Here is a 25,468-nt window from a genome sequence, read left to right as displayed (position 1 = left end):
CTTTTCCAAAAGAGAGGAAACGCATTTCCACAATCTCCAGATAATAAAGGAACCTTGTTCCCACTGATGAGGGTAAGGATTGGGATATGACTGCAGACTATTAACACTAGTTTGGAAGTGGCCCTGCCAACCCTAAAACAGCTGGGCAATGGGAAGACAAAGGCAGGGAAAGGATATGAGATGATGGAGGCTCAGCAATTCTCTCCTAACTTGTTGAGCATATCTTTTCTCATGATACCTGCTTGATTCCAGGTGCTTTGGTCACCAAACAATTCCTAATTAACCAGTGTAGGGTAGTGGTTAGAGTGTCAGACTCAGGTTCTAATCCCCACTCTGCCATGGAAACTTGCTGGGTGTCCTTGGATCAATAATATACTTTCTGCCTAACCTACCTCACAGGGTTGTTGTGAGGATAAAATGGAGGACAGGAGAACAATGTAAGGCTCCTTAGGTCCCCATTGGGGAATCATATAAATGAAGATGGGAATCAAAAAAATAAAGTTAATTAATTAGGCAACTCATGAAAAAAACATTCCCACATCTGCATGAAGTTTTTTTTTGCAGAGATGAATATAACTCATTCAATGCATCTGGTTTTCTTCCTGTGCACAGCCCATTTTAGTTCCCTTTCCCCTTTCCATCAAGCAGATGGACTACATTAAACTAGCTGCAGTACCCAGGGCAGAAAAGCAATGCATGTTTCTCACACACTAACATTATAATAATACTTCTACAGTCCTGGATTTGCACTAAATTGCTCAGCTGGAGCACAGGAATATATCCTGCAAGCACACCCTGAAAAAGACAGCTGACCTATCAGGGTACGGGCATACATTTGGCACTCTTCTCCTTGGCAAAAAACATACAGGATACAAAGACATGGGCAATTTATACAAAAGCATTAAAAAGCACCTTTGAGCCTCTGCTATTTATACCAGGGCAAATTCTGCTAATGCAAATTAACATGAAAAGAAAAACTATTTATTTTCGTTGGTATTTTTATGCATGTTCACATTAGAGAGTGTTTAAAGGAACTCCAGTTAAAAGTTATTTTTATGCATGTACCTAGAGAATGGCCAGTTTCATTTCTGTCATCTGGGAACAAGCGCCATCTCCGAATTGGAGCTCAGCTGGACAATAATATTATTAGCAAGTACTATTATCATAACCACCAGTACCAGCACTGCCTCTTACTTGTTTTCAAGTTCCTTCCGTTTTTGAGTAAGATATTTCTTCTTGATGTTCAGAAGCTCATTGGCAAGCCTTTCAATTTCATATTTGTATTCTTGACTCTGTGATTCATACATATTCAGCTCAGAAGATAAAACCTTTAAAAAAATACAACAAATGCATGAAATGGATAATTTGTTCTCTCTCTGTCTTTCTGTTGGCTGTAAATCAGAACTGTGCTTTAAGGCTATACTACCACTTGTTGAAACCCTAAAGTCTTCAGTGGCAAATTCCAAGACCACGATCGAACCTATCAGCCTACATCATGGCCTGTACTGCAAACAGATGTTGCTTTATGGCCAGGCAAGGAATAGCAGCTTTGCTAGCTAAGCAATTTGTTCTGTTACCCAGAAACCCCAGAATTCAGGCTTCCAAGAATTCCCCTCCTTATAAACTGTTAGTGACTCAAATGAGCCAATTTTTCCTTTTTCCTGTCCTCTTTTTGTTTCTTTCAGCAGATAGTCAACTGCCCTCAACATTCTGTGCTTCCTAGTAGGCAACGAGCATGGTCAGCCCTCATCAGGCCATCAAGGGGATAGGGGTTCTTTTTAACATCCATCTCAGATGCATGCTAATCCAAGCTGGAAGTACTTGAGTCTTGCATACCACTTGCTGCTTAATAGTTGACCCTCCCAGAGTGAGAGGAAAGGGCATCCCACCGGCCTTGGGGGATTCTCCCATTTCCTAGCAGGACACCTGCCCTATTCTTCAGCCTTGGAGATTGAAACTCTTGGGATTAGCTACATGGGGAGGAGGTAGTGACATCATAGCCAAAAGGTAAGATCCAGGCCATGAACAATTTGATGGAGACTCTCACGAATGGCACTGGGGGGTGGGGAGGTGAGAATTTCTAAAGAGAGGAGCAATTAGCAAAAATCATTTCCCCTTCTTGACCAATATGTGCCATTCAAAGTGCTGTTGCACCAGCAGAAGAATACCATTGGATCCAACCCTGCGTCCCTAGTACCATCAAAGTTCTAGACACTCAGTGGTATTAACACGATTTCTGCTGTTAGTGTCTCTCAATATAGAAACAATTTTAGAAACCTTCCTAAATGTTTGAAACGTCTGTTTTATGAATTGTGGCATCTTTCTAACAAAAGAAATATAACTTGATTACCAAATTCCTCCAAAAAGATTTATTAGCATGACAGCAAATAAAACAATCTGTGGCTTCAAACCTGCAAGCACTGTAAGGTCTACTGAATTCAGTGGGAGTTCCTTCCAAGTTAACATGTATAGGATCAAACAGCATGTAATAAAATTAAGACATGAGCTTGATCATGTGTTAAATCAAGTTTTGTTGATGAAAACTGAAGAGGGACTAACACATTTTCCTCCAGGAAGAAGAAGCATATATATATTGTCGAAGGCTTTCACGGTCAGAGTTCATTGGTTCTTGTAGGTTATCCGGGCTGTGTAACCGTGGTCTTGGAATTTTCTTTCCTGACGTTTCGCCAGCAACTATGTTACTACTCTGAAGATGCCTGCCACAGTTGCTGGCGAAATGTCAGGAAAGAAAATTCCAAGACCACGGTTACACAGCCCGGATAACCTACAAGAACCAATGAGCATATATATAATTGAAAAGCTACATAGTACCAGCATAAACCACAAAACCCTATCACATTCATAACATTAAATCCTTCATGGTATTTTGTATCTCTGCTTGCACGTTTAAAGTGACAAATCCACTTTTCCAGATATTGTTATACCTTCCACAAAATGTTACTTAATACAAAGCACCCCCACTTGGAACATGCACTAAACCAGGAGGCCCCCAACATGGTGCCGGTGGGCACCATGACACTATTCTTTGTGCCGGCCAAGAGTTTTTACAAAGGGGGCAAGGCCAGGTGGGGCTTTTTGAGTTTGTGATGTTTATGGTATAATGCAAACGGTGGCTTTATATAAAGTACTTTATCTGTGCAAATAGAGAGCTGATATTCTAAGTGGGACTTCATTCTGACAAAACATAATTAGGCAGCATGGCAAAAATTCTCAATGTCCCCAACTGGAACTTCTGTTAAAAGTCATCAGATCTTCCCAGTTTTAATGTACTTTTTATAATTTAGGTGGAAGTTGATAATAACATCACCACATCACATTTTGTTTGCTTTTCAAAACTAATTTATCAAAATCCGGCCAGAATCTCTCTTACACATGAGCAAGGAGCTCACACCAGCCTGTCAGCACTAACAGTTACAGTAACAAGTAATGTGTGCAAAGTGCCATCAAGTCACAGCTGACTTATGGCAACCCAGTAGGGTTTTCAAGGCAAGAGACTAACAGAGGTGGTTTGCCATTGCCTTCTTCTGCATAGCAACCCTGGTATTCCTTGGTGGTCTCCCATCCAAGTACTAACCAGGGCCAACCTTGCTTAGCTTCTCAGATCTGACAAGATCAGGCTAGCCTGGGCCATCCATGTCAAGGTGTTACAAGTAATAGTGCAGGTTGAAAAGGGCTGGGTTCATATAAAAACCAACTCCTCCTCCTCCTCCTCCTCCACTTCTGAATGATGTATTGAATCCAAGATACTGAGGAGTATAATTAGGGGCAGGCTCTTGGCTTCATGACCAGCTTGTGTTATTCCCAGAAGCATCTGGTTGCTACTGCTGGAAACAGAATGGTGGCCCAGCTAGACCTTTTGTCTAATCTCATTCCCTAACCCTTTTTGCTTAATACAAACCTGTAAGAATAGTACAGACTTTCCATGAGAAATAATCTTCCTCTTGGTAATGGTACTAAAACCACACAAACTGAGCTTTTTGGTAAACGTCTATTAATTCTTTTCACAAAGGCTTTGTGGAGGAAAGCTTGTGTATAAATTTCCTGACTGGGATGAGAGTTGCATTTTGTGGTGTAATGTTTGTTTATAAAAATTAAGAAATGAAAATCTAATTAGAGCATTAATTTACAGCCCATTACTATAAATGTGCATGCCACTTGGGCCTTTGGAGAGGCTGCCAGAATTTTGTATGAGGCTTAATTTCCTTTCTAAATGAGCGAGATTTTCTAATGTGCCAGTCAAAACCGTTTTCCTTCTGTCCTTAACAAGCGAATAGAAACGGATTGAGGAAAACACTGCTAAATCCTTCATCTTTCCCTAACACTACATCCATATATATTAGTCTCGCATCTTATTAGGGGGCTGACAAGAGTAATCTCTGTTAACCCCTTGTCACTTTAAAGCAGGATTTCCTTGGTGGAAAAAGCTTGTTTATGCCTCCTGGAACCGCTTGAAGCTCCATGTTAAATAGCAACTTGGCTTATGTACAAGACGGTGCTCTTCCGTGGGTGTTTTTTTTTTCCATTGGCATGAAAATACAATAGAAAACATGCTGCTTTTTTGTGAGTTCTTACTGTGGGCACCTGCAAGGATAAAGTAGTACCTATTTGCCATTAGTGGCAACTAGAGATGCAGTTTTTATTTAGGCAGAAGAAAAGTGACTGTCAAAGGGTTTGTGTAGACTCAGTGTAATTGGAATATGTTTGATAAATACAGCATTTAGTTTTTTGGGAAGACAGTTTTAATAGTTTCCATCATAGCTGGCCTCCCTTCCCCTTCCCCTGACTTTTTTTGGTCTGATTTGATTCGAGGGTCCTGACCGTTCTCCTCCGGGCTGGCAGCTGGCCTGTGTGCCCAAGAATTGGGCACCAGCTGGATTTTAGAGTTTATGAATTACTGAATTATGGGTTTAATGGTAAATATGTTTTATATGTTAATGTAAAATGGATTGTACTGTAAACAATGTTTTCATGTTGTGAGGCACTCTGAGCCCGGCTTTGGGTGGGATAGAGCGGGGTATAAATCAATCAATCAATCAATCTCACAAAGCTTATAGATTCATAAAGTAGCAGGATGTGCTAAAGACTGAGAACCGAAAAGACAAGTAAAAATGGTTGCTTTTCAAGCCATATGAGTTCTAAACTGTTCAAAGATTTCCCTGAACTGTCGGAAGAATGTTTGAAATAAAGGGCTAAAAGTACCCAAATGTCACAGAATAAGTATAACACGTCCACGACAGCTGTGCCTTGGCACTTAACACATTCATGAAAATAATATGTATGTAATAACTATTCTAATTAATGAAGCCATTCAGCCAGAACTATTGGCTCATTATATATGTACTAGCAAGGCAAATAACAGCTCCAGAAGTGCGATTTAGATCTGCAAAATGGCACAATGGAGGATGAACGCCCTCCTCCTCCTGCACAGCTGCTTTGATCAGAATCAAAGCCATCCCTCTTTTATGAAAAAATGGAAACATGGGGAGATCCACTCAAAAACTGCCAGGTATTTCGTGTAGTTCGGCTCTGACTGGGGAAAGCTAAATACCTCATACACACACACCTTACCTTGCCATGCTCTGATGCCTTCAGCATTCTTCTTCCAGCTTGGATCTGAAGTGAGCCAAGCTAGAGGAAATGTACTGAAAACAATGGAGCACTTTAATGTAAGATGGGCAAGGTTTACCTCTTCTTGCCATGGGGTTGCCAGCTCTGGGTTGGGAAATACCTGGAGATTTTGGGGGTGGAGCCTGAAGGGTTTGGGGAGGGGAGAGATTTCAGTGGGGTATAATGCCATTGAGTCCACCTTCCCAAGCAGCCATTTTCTCCAAGTGAACTGATCTCAGTTGCCTGGAGATCAGTTGTGATCCCAGGACATCTCCAGCCACTACTTGGAGGTTTGCAACCCTACCTTGCTAGCATGCATTATTTGTGGTAAAAATGACCTCTATCTTACATTTTAAGTGAATGGATAGACACAAACATGGATTCCCTTGACATGTCTAGTTCGGCCCTGTTACTACACCTCACCCTCAAAACAGTTTTCAGGACACCACACCTTCTCTCCTGTACAGTGATTCTTTCCTAAATTCTAGAACAATATTTCAAGGAAATGAGCCATCTTTGAGGAAAATTCCACTTACAGACGTCTCTCTGTCCTGTTACCCCCCACCCCCCATGCTGGAACCCTTAGTCATCAAGGTCGTTCCAGTAAGCCTGCTAATAAAGCCTATTCGTTTCAGCTGGAGACAGCCTTGACACAGAATCACCCCGATTTAGTTTTATAATGAATGATTGGGAAGACGTTCTACCTTCAGTTGCTTGGTCTTTTCCCGTAGCGTGTGCCGATACAGCTGCAACTGTTCTGCTGCTTCTGGTCCGGGCTGCCGGGCTAAGATATGTTTCAGTTCTACGTACAGCTTCTCCTTCTCCTAGGAAACAGGAAAGGTGGGATGGAACCAATTTGTGTCACAGCTGCTCTATTCCCATCTTCAGGCATAAGGGAGGGGAGGCAATACAAAACGGAGGGAATAAACATAGGGAGCCAGATAACTGAGATACTTATAAGCTAACCAAATGATTGTGGTACTGTATTCCTTGTCAAACCCCAAATCTCATCTTAGAGCAGTAGATAGGCATAGGGTTAGAAGCACATGATACAGCAACGGTGCAGAAGCTAAGTCGGTCTGGGTGTGGTCAGTACCTGGATGAATAATGGACTTCATTTTAAGCAAATTTCCATTAAAATGATTTCTTAGGTCAATAAAAATAGCTATGCATTTCTTTTTATATTATTTTTTTAAGAAAAACTTTAATTGTGCTACTAAGTTGGTAATTAAGCAAACCTTTCACATTTTCATAAAATGTTGTGGCACTTAAAAATTTGACTTAAGATTCCTAAATGTGCAGAAAGTTGCCTAATTAAATATTATTACAATTATTTCTTATTTCAAAACTTATGCTCTGCTATTTGTCCCCATAAGGCAGTTCACAACAGTAAAACTCATATAAATGCTAAAAACGTTCCAAAGAAAACTAAAAAAAAAATCAGCAGGAGTAACAGCATATGAACAGATAGCTTATAGGGCGACTCATAATTTTATCAAGAACGGAACACACTGACCTGGATCCCACCTACAATTTCCATAGACTGAAGGATTCCCATTTGCAGAAGTGCAACAACCCTTCTTCCTGAAATGCTATTCCTACAGGGAAGGGCAACTCCAGGAATAGCTTGGGGGGGGGGGGAGAATCAGAGGCCTGCCTTGAGAGGGTGGAATCAGAGAATATTGCCCCAACCCCCTGATAAGGGCTTCTCTGTCATATAATGTTGATTTAATGTAAATATCACTGCTGTGTCCTCACTCTTACTTTTTCAGGACACTATGCAAAGCCCTGTACAAAAAAGCTATCAGTGGGCACAGGCATCTCATATTATGTGGTCCTTCCAATCTGATTTTGCAGGTATAACAACTCATGATCAGTGTGGAGGGAGGTTCAGGTGTTCAGTGCAGGAGGGGGTTTCCTGGTCATAGTTATCTGTTCCTTTTTTTCCTTTATTGAGGCTGTTGTCTATATAACGCATCTCCAATATAAGATGAACACATAGTGGCTTGTGCAGCGTTCACCACTGAAGGTAAATATATAATATCGAACTCAGTCTTTGCTGCAGAGATTTTCTCCATGCGATCCCTGATGTTGTTTAGGATTTGTACTTTCAAAATCCTTCCATGAAAAGATTCCAGCATTCTGTACCCAGTTACGATTGGTAATTCAACATTAACAAAGTAAAACAACATAGTATACCAAATCTGTAGAGATGTTTGTTCAAATGCCATTGATTTACTCTTCTCAAACAAAGCCCCCCTGCTGGGAATTCACGGACATGCCATTTTATCCTTGCCACAACCCTGTGCAGCAAGACAGGCTAAGAGAGTATGTCTTGCCAAAGGCCATCCAGTGGGTTTTGTGGCTTAGCTGAGATTTTACCAGCTCTCGAGATAGAACAGTACAACAACTCTCGAACGGTTAGGGAATTCCAAGAATGAAAGAAAAAATGAGAATGACCTCTTTTTCATTTTTGGTTGCAATGCCATGGCTCTTCTAACTGATCGTTTTAGTCTGTATCACTACAGACTTGTTCACACATGGATGCTCCCATATAACTACCTAAGAAGTGCATAGGAGCTGTGGTATAATCACAGCCAAGCTGTGCTCCTATAGAGACACTGGCCATTTATGTATGGGAGGTTTTGCCTTGGATTTGCCGCTCTCTAGATGCACATTTTCCCCTTCCAAATTCTCAGAACTCAAAAATAAGCCCCCATGCAGAGGTTTGAAAATTTGGATGGGGAAAATGTGCATCTAGAGAGCAGCAAATCCAAGGCAAAACCTCCCGTGCATAAATGGCAACGTTTGTGAAAACTGTCACACGCCGTTTCAACGGTTTGGGCAATTTCGGAAAACCAAAAAAGTGGTCTCTGCAATCACACCAGTCATGGCAACCAATATGTGTAGTGCCAGTTGTCACGAACAGTGCCTCCGTAGGTGCACTGCCTGTCTTCAAGCCCAACGGTAACCCCTGTGCATTGCTAAGATGGAATGATGCAAGAGAAGAATTGCTATAACAGGACCATCAGCAACAAGTGCCATATAGCCATCAATGCCTGCAGTGTCAGGGTCTGTTTTTTCAGCTATGAACTGGGAAAAGTGGATTATTGGTGCTATACAACTTGCACTGTTGTTAGTTACTGCACACTGGAAATAGATAAATGGACAAAGCTGTTCAAGCTCCTTATGGCCATTGTTACTATGAAGTGAAACTTTTCTCTATCTGAGTTAGCCTTTTGTTTACACAATAATATAAAAGAGTGCCATCAATTTGTTTGACCATGCCATACACTACCATCTTGGATTTCAGTCTCCCTCTGCCACGCTATGCCAAGAAACATTCTTTAAAAAATGTTTTTCTTTCCCAGCCCCCCTTTTCTCTGGAGGTTAGCCCTTCAGTAGTTAAGCTGTCGCCATCATGGGATACCCCCCTTTATGCTTTCTCTGGCATTCTAGAACACTAGGAGTTAGGGGGTGCATGAGGATGAGTGGGGTTTTGGGGTGATTTGTTCCCTTCTCCCCTTTCTTTCCTTCTCCCAGTCAGCTCTCCTATTCAGAACTGGCAGAGATTGGTTAGCATAAGCCAGAGCAGCCTGGTTAAAATGTGGGAGAACAGCTGGTTAAACTCCTTAAATTCAGCCAATCTGTAACAAGAATTACGTATTTGTAAACGTTTCAACCCACAAATCTAGTTTGCTACTAGAATGCTAGTTGGAGTCTATAAAACGTAGTCAATGGACATGTAGCTAGAGGGATAACTATTTAAAAGAACTGCACTAAGGATGCCATCCATTCACCACTTATACTGCTGTTGTTCCACAGAAGACAATGAATTACCTTCTAACCTTGTGGTTGTGCCAGCCAGGAAAGAGAAGTACCAGAGGTGAATCAGGAAGGTGGTAACACTAAAAGCCAGTTATTTAGGCATCATCCTCAATAAGGAGTTGGAGGAGCGACAAGATGCCAGCAAAAGGGGGAAAGGGGATGGGTCTGTAGATACGTCTTGTAATCAGGTTTTCACAAGGCACATTTCATTCAAAGCCTGCCTTCATTTCAAAATGCAATAAGCTTCAGAAGAAAGGGTGAGAAGAAAAACATCTGAATTTATTGGAGGGGGGGATTTGCACCTTCCTTGCATCTCTGGGTCTACAATTAGCACAAAGGGATATGAGCAGAAGCCCAGTCTCCTGCTACCCATTTCCAATCACTTGCCATTCACGCTATAAACATCACTACACACCCCTAGTACATGATTTCCCGAAATAGTCTTGTAAATAAGCATGCCTGGTTGCGTGTGGCATGTAAGAATTGTCTCCAAGCAACCAATCAGGCAAATTTTACAAAATTCGGTACCTTGTTCCTTTTGGTAACATGTGACTAACACCGTCATTTGTGGGTAGGAGGCACATTAGTAATTTGTTTTGTGGCCTAGGAAGTATTATGGACTTATTTGCAATGCTAAGCTAAAATATGCTTCTGAAAGGATAAAATGTTATTGCAAGACCCCAATCAAAATCTTCATACTTATTTCTTGCTCAATTTGCAAGATCTGAGCAAGGCTGTCAAAGACAGGACATTTTGGAGGACTTTGATTCATAGGGTCGCCATGAGTCGGAAGCGATTTGACGGCAGTTAACACACACACATTTCAACACATTCCATCTTTGCCCGATGACAGATACCTATCTCTGGATTGCAGCCACAAAGTTGTCGGATGATAGGCCCATGTCAACAAACTCAGCATCTAGAATAATAACAGGCAATTCACCATAGGAAATGTAACCTTATGTTGAAAAATAAAGTGCAAAACTATAACTCATAGAAACCAGGAAGTAGTATCAGAAGGAAGATTCAGGATTTTTAAGTCACAAAATGAACATCAGTCAGTAGTATGACTCAGTGCTACTAAAGGTCAGTGCCATTTTAGATTGTATTAACAGAAGTTTTCTATCCAAGATTCTGAAAGTAAGAAAGTGCCGCTCTGCTCTGATAAAATGTCATTTGGATTATTGTGCTTCATTTGCGGTGAAACAATTGAAGAAGGATATTGACAAACTGAAACAAATTCAAAGAGCAGTAAGCAGTCCAGAAGGCAAATTATATAGGGAAAGGCTAAGAAAAATGTTTGTGCTTGGGAGTGATGGTGCTGAAATTAAAAACAGGGGAAAGTTCATCTTGGTGAACTTGCAGGTTCATTACCCTGAACTTTGGAGTTCATCTGACAATTTAAGGCACACTCATAAAAGATCATCTAATGAATCTTCATGCCACTTCTGTTGCTGACCTTTTTCCTTCCTATTTACCTGATGTCTGCAGTGACAGGGAGACCGTGCTGAAAACCCTCCCTTCCACACCCTGATACCTAGAGCACTGCAGGAACAGCATACCACATGTCAGGGAGTCCAGAAACCATCACTCTCTATGCTGCCTAAACTCATACTCTGGAGGTAGGGTTGCCAGGTCCCTCTTCGCCACCAGCAGGAGATTTTGGGGGCAGAGCCTGAGGAGGGCAGGGTTTGGGGAGGGGAGGGGCTTCAAAGCCATAGAGTTCAATGGCCAAAGCGGCCATTTTCCTCCAGGTGATCTGATCTCTATTGGCTGGAGCTCAGTTGTATTAGCAGGAGATCTCCTGCCACTACCTGGCAGTTGGCAACCCTATCTGGAGGTCAGATATCCTGAATAAAATTTCTTAGGGCTTCTTCCACTTGGAAAGTAGCCACAAGGTTGTTACCATAATGATTTTATTGCTACCACCAGGTAATTCTAAGGAACAGAAGTAGGGTTGCCAACCTCCAGGTACTAGCTGGAGATCTCCCGCTATTACAACTGATCTCCAGCCAACAGAGATCAGTTCACCTGGAGAAAATGGCTGCTTTGACAATTGGACTCTATGGCATTGAAGTCCCTCCCCTCCCCAAACCCCACCCTCCTCAGGCTCTGCCCCAAAAACCTCCCGATGGTGGCGAAGAGGGACTTGGCAGCCCTGAAGAGAAGAGGTGGCAGGGCAGTTTAGGAATGTACTGAAGGGATGCAAAGATTTCAGGGAAGGGAAAGGCTTTTGGTTCCAATGGCACTCACAATGACAGCATTAAGGTTATGGCATGTTCCATGGGGAAATACCTTGATTTGCCCACCCCAGTTTCTTAAGCACGTAAGAGAAGCACCCATCACTAGTGTTCAGCTATGAGAAAAAAGGATGGGGGGGAGCATGCTGACATTTTCTGGTGAAGGAGACCCACTGCTTACCATTTCCAGTGAGGAAAAGACATAATTGGAATTTCAAAAGCAAGTTATGATTTGGTGGCTTGGAGCCAGAAACACTTGCACTTGTGATTATAACTTACAAAAGAATCTAAAATGAGGCATCCACAAACTAAGACATTAAAATAAAAAACTATTTCTTGAAATTATTGTCACAATTTAGCATTGCTTTTCACAAGCCTACCTCATGAGTATCGCAGAGATCACCATTATATAATTTGCCCTTAGCAAAGTACCAATGACTATTTTCTTTCAGGTTTATTCTCCGGTGAAATTTCATTATCTCATTCGGTGTAGGATTGAATCTTTTTTCAGCCTGTTTGAAGTCCCCATTATTTGCCAGTGTGAAAGACAGAGACACAAATAGAAAAACATTGTGTTCAGAAGCAGCTTTCAGGAACCAACCTTGAATTTTACACAGATTTGTGTTTTGTGAGACGGTACTGGTAATTTGAGTAAATATGGAGCAGTTGATAGACTGAAGGTCTTATTTGCAATTGGTCTCCAATTTATTTCTCTCCTAATCCTCAACAAGGGCCAACTAAGCTCTTTGAACATTGTGCAACGGGGTGTATAATAACCCAATTTCGAGACAAAGCATGCATTTCTGTTAGAACAAGAATCTAATGCAGCAGAAACTGGTTACCTGTCCAATATATATTGTCTCCATGATCCAGACATAGCAGAACCACCCATCTTGCATTACATCCCCTGTCCTTCTCCACTAAATGCGTCTACTTCTTTTAAATCTTGTCAGTTGATTTGTCACTACATTACAAGCACCACACATCAGGGAAGCATCAAAAGGGAATCCAGGATACTTCATTCTTTCCATATCAGCAAAAGTTTGTGTTGACAAGTTGTCAGCTTCACTTTCTCCCCATGCATCTTAGCTCAATATGCAAGCAACTGGGCAGGACTAAGGGGATAGGAACCATGTATCCTTTAATAGAGTTTACCTCTCTAATTAGTTTTAAAGAAGATACAAACAAAGCATGTTTATTTCAGAATGCTGCTGATATTTATCAGGAAAAATGCATTACTGAAGCTGAAGAGAGACATTTCCCTACATGCGTAGTTTAGGGAGGGCCGCAAATATTCCAGCACAAAACTCAAGAGTCATTAAGCAGAATGGTAGGGAAAGGATGGAAGACACTATTGGATTTTCCACCTTAGGTGCCCAACACTGCCATCCTAAGTTACACTCTAAGTCCATTGAAGCCAATTGGCTTAACAGCATCTTTCTCTCCTTAGGACTGCACTATAAATGTCCTGGAGCCACCCTTCTGTGAACCACGCAGATACAGCAGGCATAGAACATTCCCATACTTATTGACTTCATCTGTACCCTGCCTATCTCCCCAGGACCCAAAGCAACTTACATTGTTCTCGTCTCCTCCCGCCCTGTAAGGTAGGTTTGGCCGACTGTATGTGACTGGCCCAAGATCACCCAAAAAAATTGGGAAATGAAGAAGGACTGGCAGATCCCCTCCCAAAACAAGAAAATGGCTAAGATGATGCTTATTTTTGGGGTGTAAGGGAGGCACGGTGGATTTACTTTGATGAATTTTAAAAGGGAAAATTTGTTTATGTATTGATCTAATCCCTTCATTATAGAATAACAAAATGTTATATAGAGACAATGATGATGATATTATAACTATGTAGGACTTGAAACTGCTTATAGAAGTAGTATAGATAGCTTAAAGCAAGTCTGTATGAAAGAAAATAAGGATTAGAAATTAATTTGAAATGCAAAAGTGTTAACCAGTAGAATTAGTGACTGAAGAAGATGTGCGGAAGTCGTATATAGTAGATAGCATTGAATACTATAGATAACATATTCTCAGTAATAGCAATGAGGGTTTTTTTTGTTATAAGTAGTTACAACTGAATATATTGTTGAGATATGTTTAATTTTGTTGAATTGTGGAAAATAATTATTAAAAAAAAAAAGAACCTGGGACCTTCTGCATGCCAAGCAGATGCTCTACCGCTGAGCCACGGCCTCTCCCATGGTAAGTCAAGAGCCTCTGTATAAGGTCTCAGTCAGACAAAGAAACCAAGAAACCACTCATTCAATGCATCACCTGCTACCTTGATTGAGGAGTTGTTTCAGACACTGCACCGTATCACAGATGTATCCTTATGTTTTGCTTATACATGCAGTTCCATTCTCGTGCCTGCCTTATTCTATTTTTACTTCCCCTCCAAGACTTGTTCTGGCAGCCCCTCTTCCTGATTACTTCTGTAGTGTCTTATCTTACAACATTTCTGCCAGGGACACAAGCACTATCCTCTAGCCAAACTACCCTTAATCAAACCCCTTGTTCACAGGCAAGTCAAGGCCTTTTGCCAGATCATCTCAACGTTGTTGTATGATATTCACTTTGAATGCTGTGCCAAGCTGTTTTATGCCTGTGTGGTAGCTGTTAATGCTCCATATATGGCTTAGTCATGCCTCGGTAAATAAGTAACATTAGTGTTGAAGTTTGCCACCACGTCTAAATTTGCACACTTTGCGAACTCTCTTCAGGATCACCATAGGAGAGTCAGTTGGCTGAGTCATAAAGTCACTTGTCTAGCACTTGCAGTTAGTTCATCCTCTCTTTGCTTTTCTGACATCAGTTGTGTCTATTAAATTACCTATGGTAGATACACCACTTCTTTTGAGATGTGTGCAGTTGGTTTGTTATCTATTGTGGTCACAAAAACTGATTGAAACATGTGTCACTTTTCCTTTCAGGTGTCAAGGCAGGGAGGGGGCTGCATGCCACGAATACTATGTTTCAGGAGACTCTGAGATAAAACTTTTAGCCACATAAGTTTTAAAAGCGAGTTGTTTCCCTGCACGATGGAAGCTAGAATTCCCATGAGGCTGTTCAAGAACACGCATGAATGAATTGATCCCAAGCCAGACAGCTTGGCAGCCACTGAAGGAAACCAAGCTACAGTGTCCTAAGGCACACAAATACACTAGATTAGTAAGTCTCATCTTAAAATGTCAAAACGTTGTTTTTTCCCCTTCTAACAGTGTGGCTTTTAAGTAGGAAGTAGGAATGACAGACGGCATGGAGGACGACAGGTGCAACAAAGCAGCCTGTAATCACAGAGGCAGAGTCATCCTTCTTTCCTGCAGGTGGACACCTGTGAACTGTTCTGGTGCAGTGTGCTGAACACTTGGCTCCCATGACTGCTACGTACCCAACTGGGAGGGAATCAAGCACCCCTAATTTCAGCAACTGCTTTAGGCAACATTGCAATGCTGTGAATTAACAGAGATAGACTGCTTTCTGCTTCAGACAGTTTGCTACAATCCTCTGCAGTACTCAGGAGTGTGTTAGACGCCAAATCAAGCTGGATGTTGTTGTGCTGGATTTTACATTTTGCCCTGGTGTTATAGTTAAGTATAGAGGTATCCATCTTTGTACTTGCAACACATACCTTATGCTGCACTGGGGAGATTGTCAAACCCCTTTATTTTGTTTTATTTATTTAAGACATTTATATGTTGTCTTTCCACCCAAACAGGGCCCCCAAGGCATTAAAACATTTCAACATTAAAAACATTTAAAATAAATTACATATATAATAATCACATAAAACATATGAATAGACATTACACCAAAAACCAGAGAGGAGACCAATAACAGTTACTGGGGGTATGCCAAACAGAACAAAAAAAGTTTTCACCCACTAGCAGAAGACAGAAATAGAGGGAGACAGATGAATCTTCCTGAGGAAAGAGTTTCAAAGTTTTGGTGCCACAACTGAGAAGATCCTTTCATGGGTTACCATCCATCTAGCCTCAGATTACAGTTCTGGGTTGGGAAATACCTAGAGAATTGGTGGGGGGAACCTGAGGAGGGTGGGGTTTGGGGAGGGACTTCAATAGGTATAATGACATAGAGTTCACCTTCCAAAGCAGCCATTTTCTACCGGTGAACTGATCTCTACCGCCTGTAGATCAGTTGTAATCCCAGATCTCCAGCTACCACCTGGATGATGGCAATCCTACTTCAGATGGCAGGGGCACCCAAAGCAGGACCTTTACTTAGCTTGATTTCTAGATCACAGCTCTGGTTCTGACTTCTGTATACCAAACTGGTTCCACGCACATCCTGCACAATTCCATGATTTTCAATTCTGTTAGCGTGGCAGGCTCAGATTTTTATGCAGTGTCATATCATGACACATTGGCCTATTGGATGCTTCTGCAAATATGGCAAGCTACTATAACACTAGGAGCCCCGTGGCGCAGAGTGGTAAGCTGCAGTATTGCAGTCCAAAGCTCTGCTCACGACCTGAGTTCAATCCCGACGGAAGTCGGTTTCAGGTAGCCGGCTCAAGGTTGACTCAGCCTTCCATCCTTTCGAGGTCGGTGAAATGAGGACCCAGCTTGCTGGGGGTAAAGGGAAGATGACTGGGGAAGGCACTGGCAAACCACCCCGTAAACAAAGTCTGCCTTGGAAACGTCGGGATGTGACGTCACCCTGTGGGTCAGGAATGACCCGGTGCTTGCACAGGGGACCTTTACCTTTACCTACTATAACACTCTCTGGAAGCCGACATGCAATACAGCAAGTCCCCTTAAAACTCCTGGGAGAAAAAGAGGTCTGATAATTATTTTTTAAAATGAGCAGAAAATAGGTAAGGGCCTTGAGGAAATATGCAGTCAGAAATGCCTGCCATAGCTTATGCCTTCTTTCCTTGCCACTTGAAGCCACAATGGCATGGTTCCTTTCTGCAGCTACCTCTCCACTTTAAGTGGCAGTACAGAGCGAGGGTATGGAGGATTTCAGTGTTTATTCCAGTGCCTGCCTTACATATAATTTGTACACATAAAGTTCTTGATTATTTTTAGAACAATTCTTCCAGCTTATGAAATTTGTTTTTCCAGGAGTTCTCGAAGAAGCCCACGGATCTGCCTCTAGGCTAAACCATGACAACATATTTCTGAACCTGTCACTCCATTTATTTTAGAGCTTTGTTTTTCCTTCTTTTGAATATGAACTAGCTACCATCTTAATCAGACTCCTGCCTTCTCTCAGTGCAGCTGGCTAGTAGGAAATTGTCTCTTCTTGAAAAGCCAGGTCCAGTATCTGCAAAATTTTCAAAAAAGGAATCTTCAGAACCTCATGTCATATGGATTTTGTTTTGTCTCATGCCCTGTATGAGACACATTCAGATTCTGGGTTGGAACCACTAAACTGGGCTTGAACAAGTTTGGTAGGGGCTAACATAAAACAGGTCAAGGTAATGGTATATTCTACATCAGGCTAATGGGGGTCTGCACAACTTGACCCATTGAGGATTATCAGCTCTTGAAGTAAAAAAAAAAATCTGGCATCTGGACAACGCCTCAGGACAGAGTCTGAACAAGCCCAAACAGAAAAGAAAATGGTCATACTCATTATTTACTTTTCTGTACTGAACAGTTTGAAGAACATAAGAAAGGCCATGCTGGATCAGACCAAGGTCCATCAAGTCTAGCAGTCTGTTCACACAGTGGCCAACCAGGTGCCTCTAGGAAGTTTTCTGGTGGTCTGAGTCAGGGGGCTGAATCATAGCCCTCATACTGGGCAGATTGTTACCTGCTAAAGACACCGATGGCTGTTACACTTCCTTTCTATGAGGGTGTGGGACTAGCTAGAGTGGTCCACTTTTGGAAACCAGTGGATTCAACTGGTTTCCAGAAGGCTCTCAGAGGATTTGTTTGTGGGGAGGGGGTCTTAATGGTGATTCTACTGAGACCTTAGTTCAGACGTGGAAAACTGAGTTACAGGAGGCTTTGGATGGAGCTGCTGTCATCAGTGGAACCTTCACTTGGGTCTTTGGGACGGGAGCCCCTGCCAGGATTTCATAGTGTGGTCCCCCCCCACACACACACAAACAATTAAACAATGTTCCTGCTGTGAAATAATTGTGTTTCTTGCAAACTTTACCAAGAATTCCAAGCTCAGTAAAGGGGAAAATGACAGCTTTACAACTTGATTGTGATGGATCATTCTGTGAAAGCCTCGTCCAGGCAAGGAAGCATAGCTAACCTTTCCCCCTGTTGAGTTTGCCTCAAAGGCCAATTTGATCAACAACAGCACGAAACACAGCATGAAACTGGAAGGCAGGAATCAGTCTGATCATATGCATTTTTACTCAGAGGTCCCACTTTAAAGTGACTTCTGTTACCAGCCTCCCGACAGACTTTGTTGTGCCCCATTGCATTTATTTCATAGAATTCAAGGTAGTCCACATATTAGGCCCTGACCTGGATGGCTCAGCCTAGCCTGATCTTGTCAGAATTCAAAAGCTAAACAGGGTCAGCCCTGGTTACTGCTTAGATGGGAATCCACCAAGTAAGTCGAGGGGTTGTTCTGCAGAGGCAGCCAATAGCAAACCATCTCTGAATGTCTCTTGCCTTGAATACCCTACAGGATCACCATGTCGGCTGCAACTAGATGGCACTTTCTACCAGCACCATCACACATATCATGGATGCTTTTACATACAGGAATTACCAGAACCATAGCTACTTAGCTTCAGCAAGATTGCTGCATCATGTCCCTTCAATCCATGCCCTGAATGCTAACTATTCCAGTTTACAGATCCTACCATGTACACGAACACACGAAGCTACCTTATACTGAACCAGACCCTCAGTCCATCAAAGTCAGTATTGTCCACTCAGACTGGCAGCGGTTCTCCAGGGTATCAGGCAGAGGTCTCAACCAGCCTCAACCCTTTAACTGGAGATGCTGGGGATTGAACCTGGGACCTTCTGCATGCCAAGCAGATGCTCTACCACTGAGCCATGGCCCCTCCCCAGAAGAAGCAGCCTGTATGTACACAGCAGCATGGAAAGACATCTGTACTTATATCTATGGGAACAGATAGGCTGGCGACGCTCAAGAAGACAGTATGGGTTTGGAAGGGAAAAGTTTGAGGAATCCCACACTGAAATACTTCTTCTCTGCTTCGTCCTCTCTTCTGAAGTCAGGTTACGTTTCAATAGCTGCTTTTTCAAGCCAGAATTATACATTCTTCTATCTCTCCCACAGGCAGTGGAATGCTACTTGGGGAAAGACCACTGCAGCAGCTCTCAACACACTAGAGTGTTCACTTTGGTTTGGGAGGGTTTTTTTTGAGGGGGGCGTATTAGGATGTTGAAGTCGTTTGGGAAACGACACAAGAATTAACTATGTCATTAAGAAGTCTGGCCTGTCATTTTTAACTGGAAATGATCAATGGCTTCATTCATAATAAAGATATAGTCACTGTCGAAGCAGATGTTACATTTCTACTACTCAGATGGTGTTGGCTCGGTTACATATTTCAGAAATAACTACTATCCTTGTTACACACCAAGAACATCCTCAATGTATTTTACAAATCCCTATTACACATTCCCATACACATACCACTCTGCTTCTCAGTCATAAATATGAACAGCATAAAACATTTATCTGAAAGAAAAATCCATCTTATTCGTTCGTATTCATCTCTAAGTCTCAGCAAACAACAGTAATGTTGTTCTCTTCCCTTTATGGTGGGACATTCAAGAAAGCCTATGTTTATAGAGCTAGCTAATAACATCTTTAAATATGTTAATTAAAATGTGCATGCCAGTGGACATTATTGGGGTGTGCTAGCAAGTATGCTGGATGCCAGTTACCCCACAACATCATTTCAATAATACCACTACCCATCAAAAAACCTCACCACTTCAGAGTATATTGAAATCCAAAACTGTTTCTCACATTCTTTTTAGCAACTATCCAGACAAAACTAGGCAATCATTTCCAGATACTCAGCTTGGAGGTTGATACAACTTACAGAGCAGTTCTGACCATTTCAAGACAAAGATATTTAGACAGAATGACACCATGAACTGCGGCCATTAATCAGAGATTGATGTCCTAATCAGAATACAAGAGAAAGATTTTAAAAATGGGCTTACTGTACCAACAGAAGACCAAAACATTTAACCTAAGTGGCAAAAGAAGGACATCTTAGTGAATCTAGCAATATACCTCAGTTTAACACAGCATTACTGAGGAACACGGAAGTCAATCTGCTCTGGGGGTTTCATGTTTATTGGCATTATAACCAAAATGTCAATTGCACTGAACTCCAGAACCATTTTGTTTACGATGTCGTCGTGAAACAGCAAAGTTTGTAAGAGGTCTAAGAACCCTTTTGCAAGATGTTAATGTAAGAATATATCGTCCTATTCATTTTACTTTCATAAGCGTAGTGAGGTTATAGTTTTTCTTTTTAAAATTTTGCATAATACAATCATTTTCAACTCAGGATGTCTGTGATGAAATGTTTTATGAGGCATGTGAGAAATTAGCATACAGTAACCTTCACTTTTCTTTTCTTTTTTTGCAACAATGGGGGAAAGACGCCTTAAGCTCTCCAAGATATTTGCAATATGAATGTTCTTAATAAACTCTTCTTAAAAGGTCTTACTCTCTTGTGATAAATTTCATATATGTCAGCAAACACCTCTAAAAAGCTGCAGCTTCCTAAATCAAGAAGTCCATGTTCCTTGTTCCTTATGATGTACATGTCATTTGTGGTGTCATTTTTTAAAGCTGTCCCACCTTTCTTCATTGTTAATGGAAATTCCTGTACAGGAAAATAGGGACATCCAAGATTATTTTTAAACACAAAAAACTGATAAACATGGGCCAAAATCTTAATAAGGTTATCAGTAGCTCAATAATTCATACACACACCACATACTGTATACACACATAAAAAAGAGAACATTTGCTCAGCTACTCAGGTTTGTGTGTGTGTGTGTGTGTGTGTTAAGTGCTGTCAAGTCGCTTTTGACTTATGGAGGCCCTATGAATTAATGACCTCCAAAACATCCTATCGTTAACATCCTTGCTCAGGTCTTGCAAGCTGAGGGTCATGGCTTCCTTGATTGAGTCAATCCTTCTCATGTTGGATCTTCCTCTCTTCCTGCTGCCTTCAGCTTTTCCTAGCATGAACAGTATCCAGGTTGATTGCCCTCAAGAGCAACAGAGGGGAACCATACCATTCCAACATTTTTGAACATATGGTATATTGAATGTTTGTAAGACTAGAGATCTTAACCTAAGAGATCTTAATATAACACACCAGGGGGACATTCTGTTTACAATTCATTTCCAGGGGCAGGCTATAATCTTAGATTTACTGCCTAGACAGTAAGAATAAGTGGGACCTATTTCTGAGAAAATATGGTGAAGATTTGTGTTATTTAGATTGCATCATTTTTAACGTGTCCATCCAACAACATGTATTGTGAAGGTACTGAGAATTATTTTTCAGGACAGCCTCTATTTCTTTAAGGTTCTTGATTGAAACCAGGGCAGGAACATTTAAATACATTTGCTGCAGTGTACACATGCTAATACCGAAGCCCTGCTTGGCTCAGCTGTGTTGTAGTACCTTGTTATAGGGCTCAAACAAACACATGGGTGCTCTGGAAATGTGGCTATAAGAGAATTGCTGTAATTACCAGGGCACATCTATCAGACTACCTCTGAATAAGACGTATACTTAAATAGATACAAAGCTGCCTTTTAATGAATTAGACCACTGGTCTACCTCAGAACTGTCTAGCCTGGCATAGCTCTTCAGGGCCTTAAGAATAGAAACATTTTTCTCAGCATCTGCAACTTGTGCTACTTTAACTGGAGGACTGAACATGGGACCTTCTACACGCTAAGTTCTACCACTGAGCCACGCCGAATGGCAAAAGCCCACCAGGATCACTTCAGCCAGCTTCTAACATTAGATGTGAACATTACATCTGTGTTTCAGAATTCTAACATAGAAGTAAATTATGATGTGCATACATAAACCAAGTCTTACTTTACCCTGTCAGTGCAGTGAGTAGAATATACTACAAAATATCTAGAGATCATCTCTCCCAATAAAATTCATTCAGATGGAGTACATTGATTAAAATACAAAACCTAGAGGCTTCCATGGACACCCATCCATCAAGGATATTACCGGTAAATTTAATTTAATATAACTCATGTGATGCCATGGGTACAATTTCATGACCCACTAGAATTGTATTTTAGCCATGTGTGTGTGTGTAAAGTGCCTTCAAGTCGCAGTTGACTTATGACGACCCCTTTTGGGGTTTTCATCGCCATAAGGGATCTTTTAAATCCCCCTAAAATACAAAAGGGATTAAATGTTCTTGGGAATATCCTAATAATACACTCAAAGTTGCTGTTCTGGCTGCAACATTCTCCTCTTTGTAACTGGCATCTTTAGCCTGAAAGTATCTCAAGCTGAGATACCATTAAAATAGCTTAAAATGGCAAGGATTCTTCAGGGTGGTAATTTTGATCCAATTCTGTCTAATTTCTCTGTCAAACACGCATCTTTCTGTTGGGCAAAAGGACAACTATTTAAAAAATCTTTCTCTGTGCACATAAAATACACGTACAAAGACTCAGAAGACCTAAACTAAGGATTTTTTTTAAAATAACCGCTTTGTTGTATAAAGTTATTTGCTTTATTTTTCTCCACCTCCTGATGCCAGATACATTATCAAAATCGGCTTTTATCGGAAAACAATTTTCCTGTTGTTAAATGCAGCTGATTACCACCAACAGATGCAGTCAAACTGATCATTACAATTCTTATCTTGTTTTTTTAAGTGGCCCCCTATTGTGAAGGCTTTGTTTTTATGAGTTGAGCTGGAAGGAAAAAATAAAGTCAGTATAAATTTCAATATATTTCAAGTAGGTTAGTTATCACACTTCCCATCTTGAAAAATATTAAGATTCTGTATGTATACGTGTGTGTGTGTGTGTGTGTGTGAGTGTGTGTGTGTGCAGGCTCCATTCTGTTTCCACTTGATCTGTGTGATTACATCCCAAAAGAAGAGTGAGCAATGCCGGCAAACCGTCTATATTATGTTTGTCTCAGAGCCCTTTCATTCATCATACAGTAGTAAACTCACTGAGCATATGCTCCTCAGGTAACTACAGCCACTACTTGCTACCAAGCAAGATTATCTGAATGATATATACGTTTGCAAATACTAGTTTGTTACATTTACACAAGGTATTTTAAAGTGTATATTTAAACATAGAAACATAATATTTTATGTGATCCATAGGTTGCACAGTTGGGCAATGCTGCTGAGTTATTTTATAATCTAGGAGAGATCACATGAGAGCTGGAGAATATCTGCTCCTAGCCCGACAGCATGAAGCTCCACAGCAAACTTCTGCAAAGCAATGTCCCTCAATCTCCATGCGCGGTACAGAGAATTTCTGCCCCCATAATTCCAGAAAATTAGAAATGAAAAGTTATATCTTTATCATTTGGTAAAGTAAGCTGTGCACTACCAAATCTTACAAGGATTCCTTCAGGCAGAAACAAAAAGACTATGTTCAACAGCCAGGATTTAAGCGAGTCACAGTTTCTCAAACTGGGCACCTATCCTTTGCTCAGGGCAAAGTGCACTGAAGAACTGACATAGTGTGAAGAAAGTCAAAATCACAGTGTCTTTTGGCTTCCAATAACATATAGATACCTTCATGGACTCCAGAACTATAAGTTCACTCAAAGTAAGATGTAAGGTGGAATAGTGGCTCTTCAACCCAACCGTGAGATCATTCCAGATGGGGGGCACAGCAAGAGAAGCATGAGGAACCAACAGATACAGGGGGGAAAGTGTAGCAAATTAGCAGGTATTCAACAAGATCCAAAATTAAAAACCAAATAGGACCAGAGTATGCAGTATATATATTGATATTAGGTCACTAGCAATTAACTGAATTAGAGCACTGTTTAGTATGGTCCATTTTTGTTCTCCTTCTATCCCTTATTATTCACTTAAAAGCATCAATGAATTGCTTTAACAGAGTGGGAAATGTAGTACAGTCATGTTTGTTGGATAGAGAAGACAGTGCATGTTCAAACACAATGGTTCTCAACATATCAAACTTGTGCTCCCCTATGACAAGACAACTGTGCTTGCCCCATGTTCTTAGTTTTGGAACACAGTTGTGACCTTGGCCAAGTACCCCTCCTAGTCCTGAGACAGTGATGGTATAACAATTGTAAGCTCTGCCCCACTCTATGGGGACAGGTGTGCAGCACTCCAACAGCCATTCAGCTGGCATCCCTCATCTCTAGGTACAGTGATAAAGTACAGTGGGCTGCAAGTGGATAAGGGATCAAGTCGAGCCAATATGGGCCACTTAATCAGAAAAAACCCCACCAAGGTGAGATTGCAGCATATGATTCTTCTCCTCACATCTATTTGTTTTTACATACTTTATCCTGTATTTCCAAGTTTGGCACAAAGCACCAAAGTGAAGTTATGAGTAGCTCCTGTACGGGTGCATCAGAGTCACACACAATATGGAATACTGACAGGTTCCATTTTGCTTAGCACTTCTTGCAGCGGTGGAAAGAAAATGTAAACAGCCTTTTTATTTCACTATGAACACAAGTTATTCTTCCTATAAAAGTAAAGGTAGTCCCCTGTGCAAGCACCGGGTCATTAATGACCCACAGGGTGATGTCAGATGCCGATGTTTACTAAGCAAACTATGTTTACGGGGTGGTTTACCATTGCCTTCCCAGTCATCCACACTTTACCCCAGCAAGCTGGGTACTCATTTTACTGACCTCAGAAGGAAGTCAACCTTGAGCTGGCTACCTGAAGCTGACTTCCGTCGGGATCGAACTCAAGTCAGGAGCAGAGGTTGTGACTGCAGTACTGCAGCTTACCACTCTGTGCCACAGGGCCCTTCCTATACCATCCCAAACTATATATGAACAAGGCATGGGATGAAGAATTTTCCTTCTCAGAAGCTAAACAGGGAGAAGCTTCAATTATACATGGCCTGGGCATTGCAACAAGTTCTGACAGGAACCTTTCCCATGTACCAGGTTTCTTTAACCCTTACTCATGATTTTTGCTGAGCTGGTTGCAGTGTTATGGCTATGGCAATGGCAGTCCCTCCATAGGGTGTCTGCATATTCAACCAACTAGGCAAGAAGTATGAATTGGAAGTGAGCTGGCGGAATTAGCCTCTTCAGGAATAGTTTGGGCTCCCTTCCCTGAATTTTCATGTATTTTTTTCATTAAATCTATACTAATTTTTTCCTATAAGGAAAATTCCATCATATAAGGAAAAGCATGCTTTTATTCTACCCAATAGTTCAATTAAACTATCCCGCCTACACACACACATTCTGGATTGAATCCCATGAATCTGTTCTACCAGTGAGACTATCACTGATAGTTATACATTTGCAAAGTCCCAGTATTTGATCATCAACCCCCCTCAAAAAAATCCCCCCTCCAAGAATGCAGGCTAGGGCAAAACGTAACCAATATTAAAAATGTGACTGAATGTTTAAGTCTGTCTTTAGTTCTAGGCAATACTGAGAGCCAAGGGGAAATCTGAAAACTTATTTCGTCCAGTTTTCATCATATTTAACCAATGCAGAGCATGCCCCAAGGTGACCTTTGGCTTGAGATTGAAATGCAGGCATTAAGGTTAAATATCAACTTCAGGGTAAAACTGCTGCTCTGAGG

General features: G+C 41.3%; 1 protein-coding gene across 1 annotated transcript in view; it reads right to left on the bottom strand.

The window, feature by feature from the left end:
• CFAP58 (cilia and flagella associated protein 58) overlaps window positions 1-25,468 on the bottom strand; it is a 130,786-nt gene that overhangs the window by 4,926 nt on the left and 100,392 nt on the right. The window contains exons 16-17 of the mRNA XM_056850450.1: window positions 6,333-6,452; window positions 1,195-1,328 (exon numbers count right to left, since the gene is read on the bottom strand). Coding sequence (XP_056706428.1) covers window positions 1,195-1,328; window positions 6,333-6,452 — 254 coding nt within the window. The remainder of the gene's footprint in view (window positions 1-1,194; window positions 1,329-6,332; window positions 6,453-25,468) is intronic.

The sequence above is a fragment of the Euleptes europaea genome, chromosome 5, assembly GCF_029931775.1.
Source record: "Euleptes europaea isolate rEulEur1 chromosome 5, rEulEur1.hap1, whole genome shotgun sequence".
Taxonomy (NCBI): domain Eukaryota; kingdom Metazoa; phylum Chordata; class Lepidosauria; order Squamata; family Sphaerodactylidae; genus Euleptes; species Euleptes europaea.
Note: the sequence above shows the minus strand (reverse complement) of the source record. Positions and strands in the feature narration are given on the sequence as shown.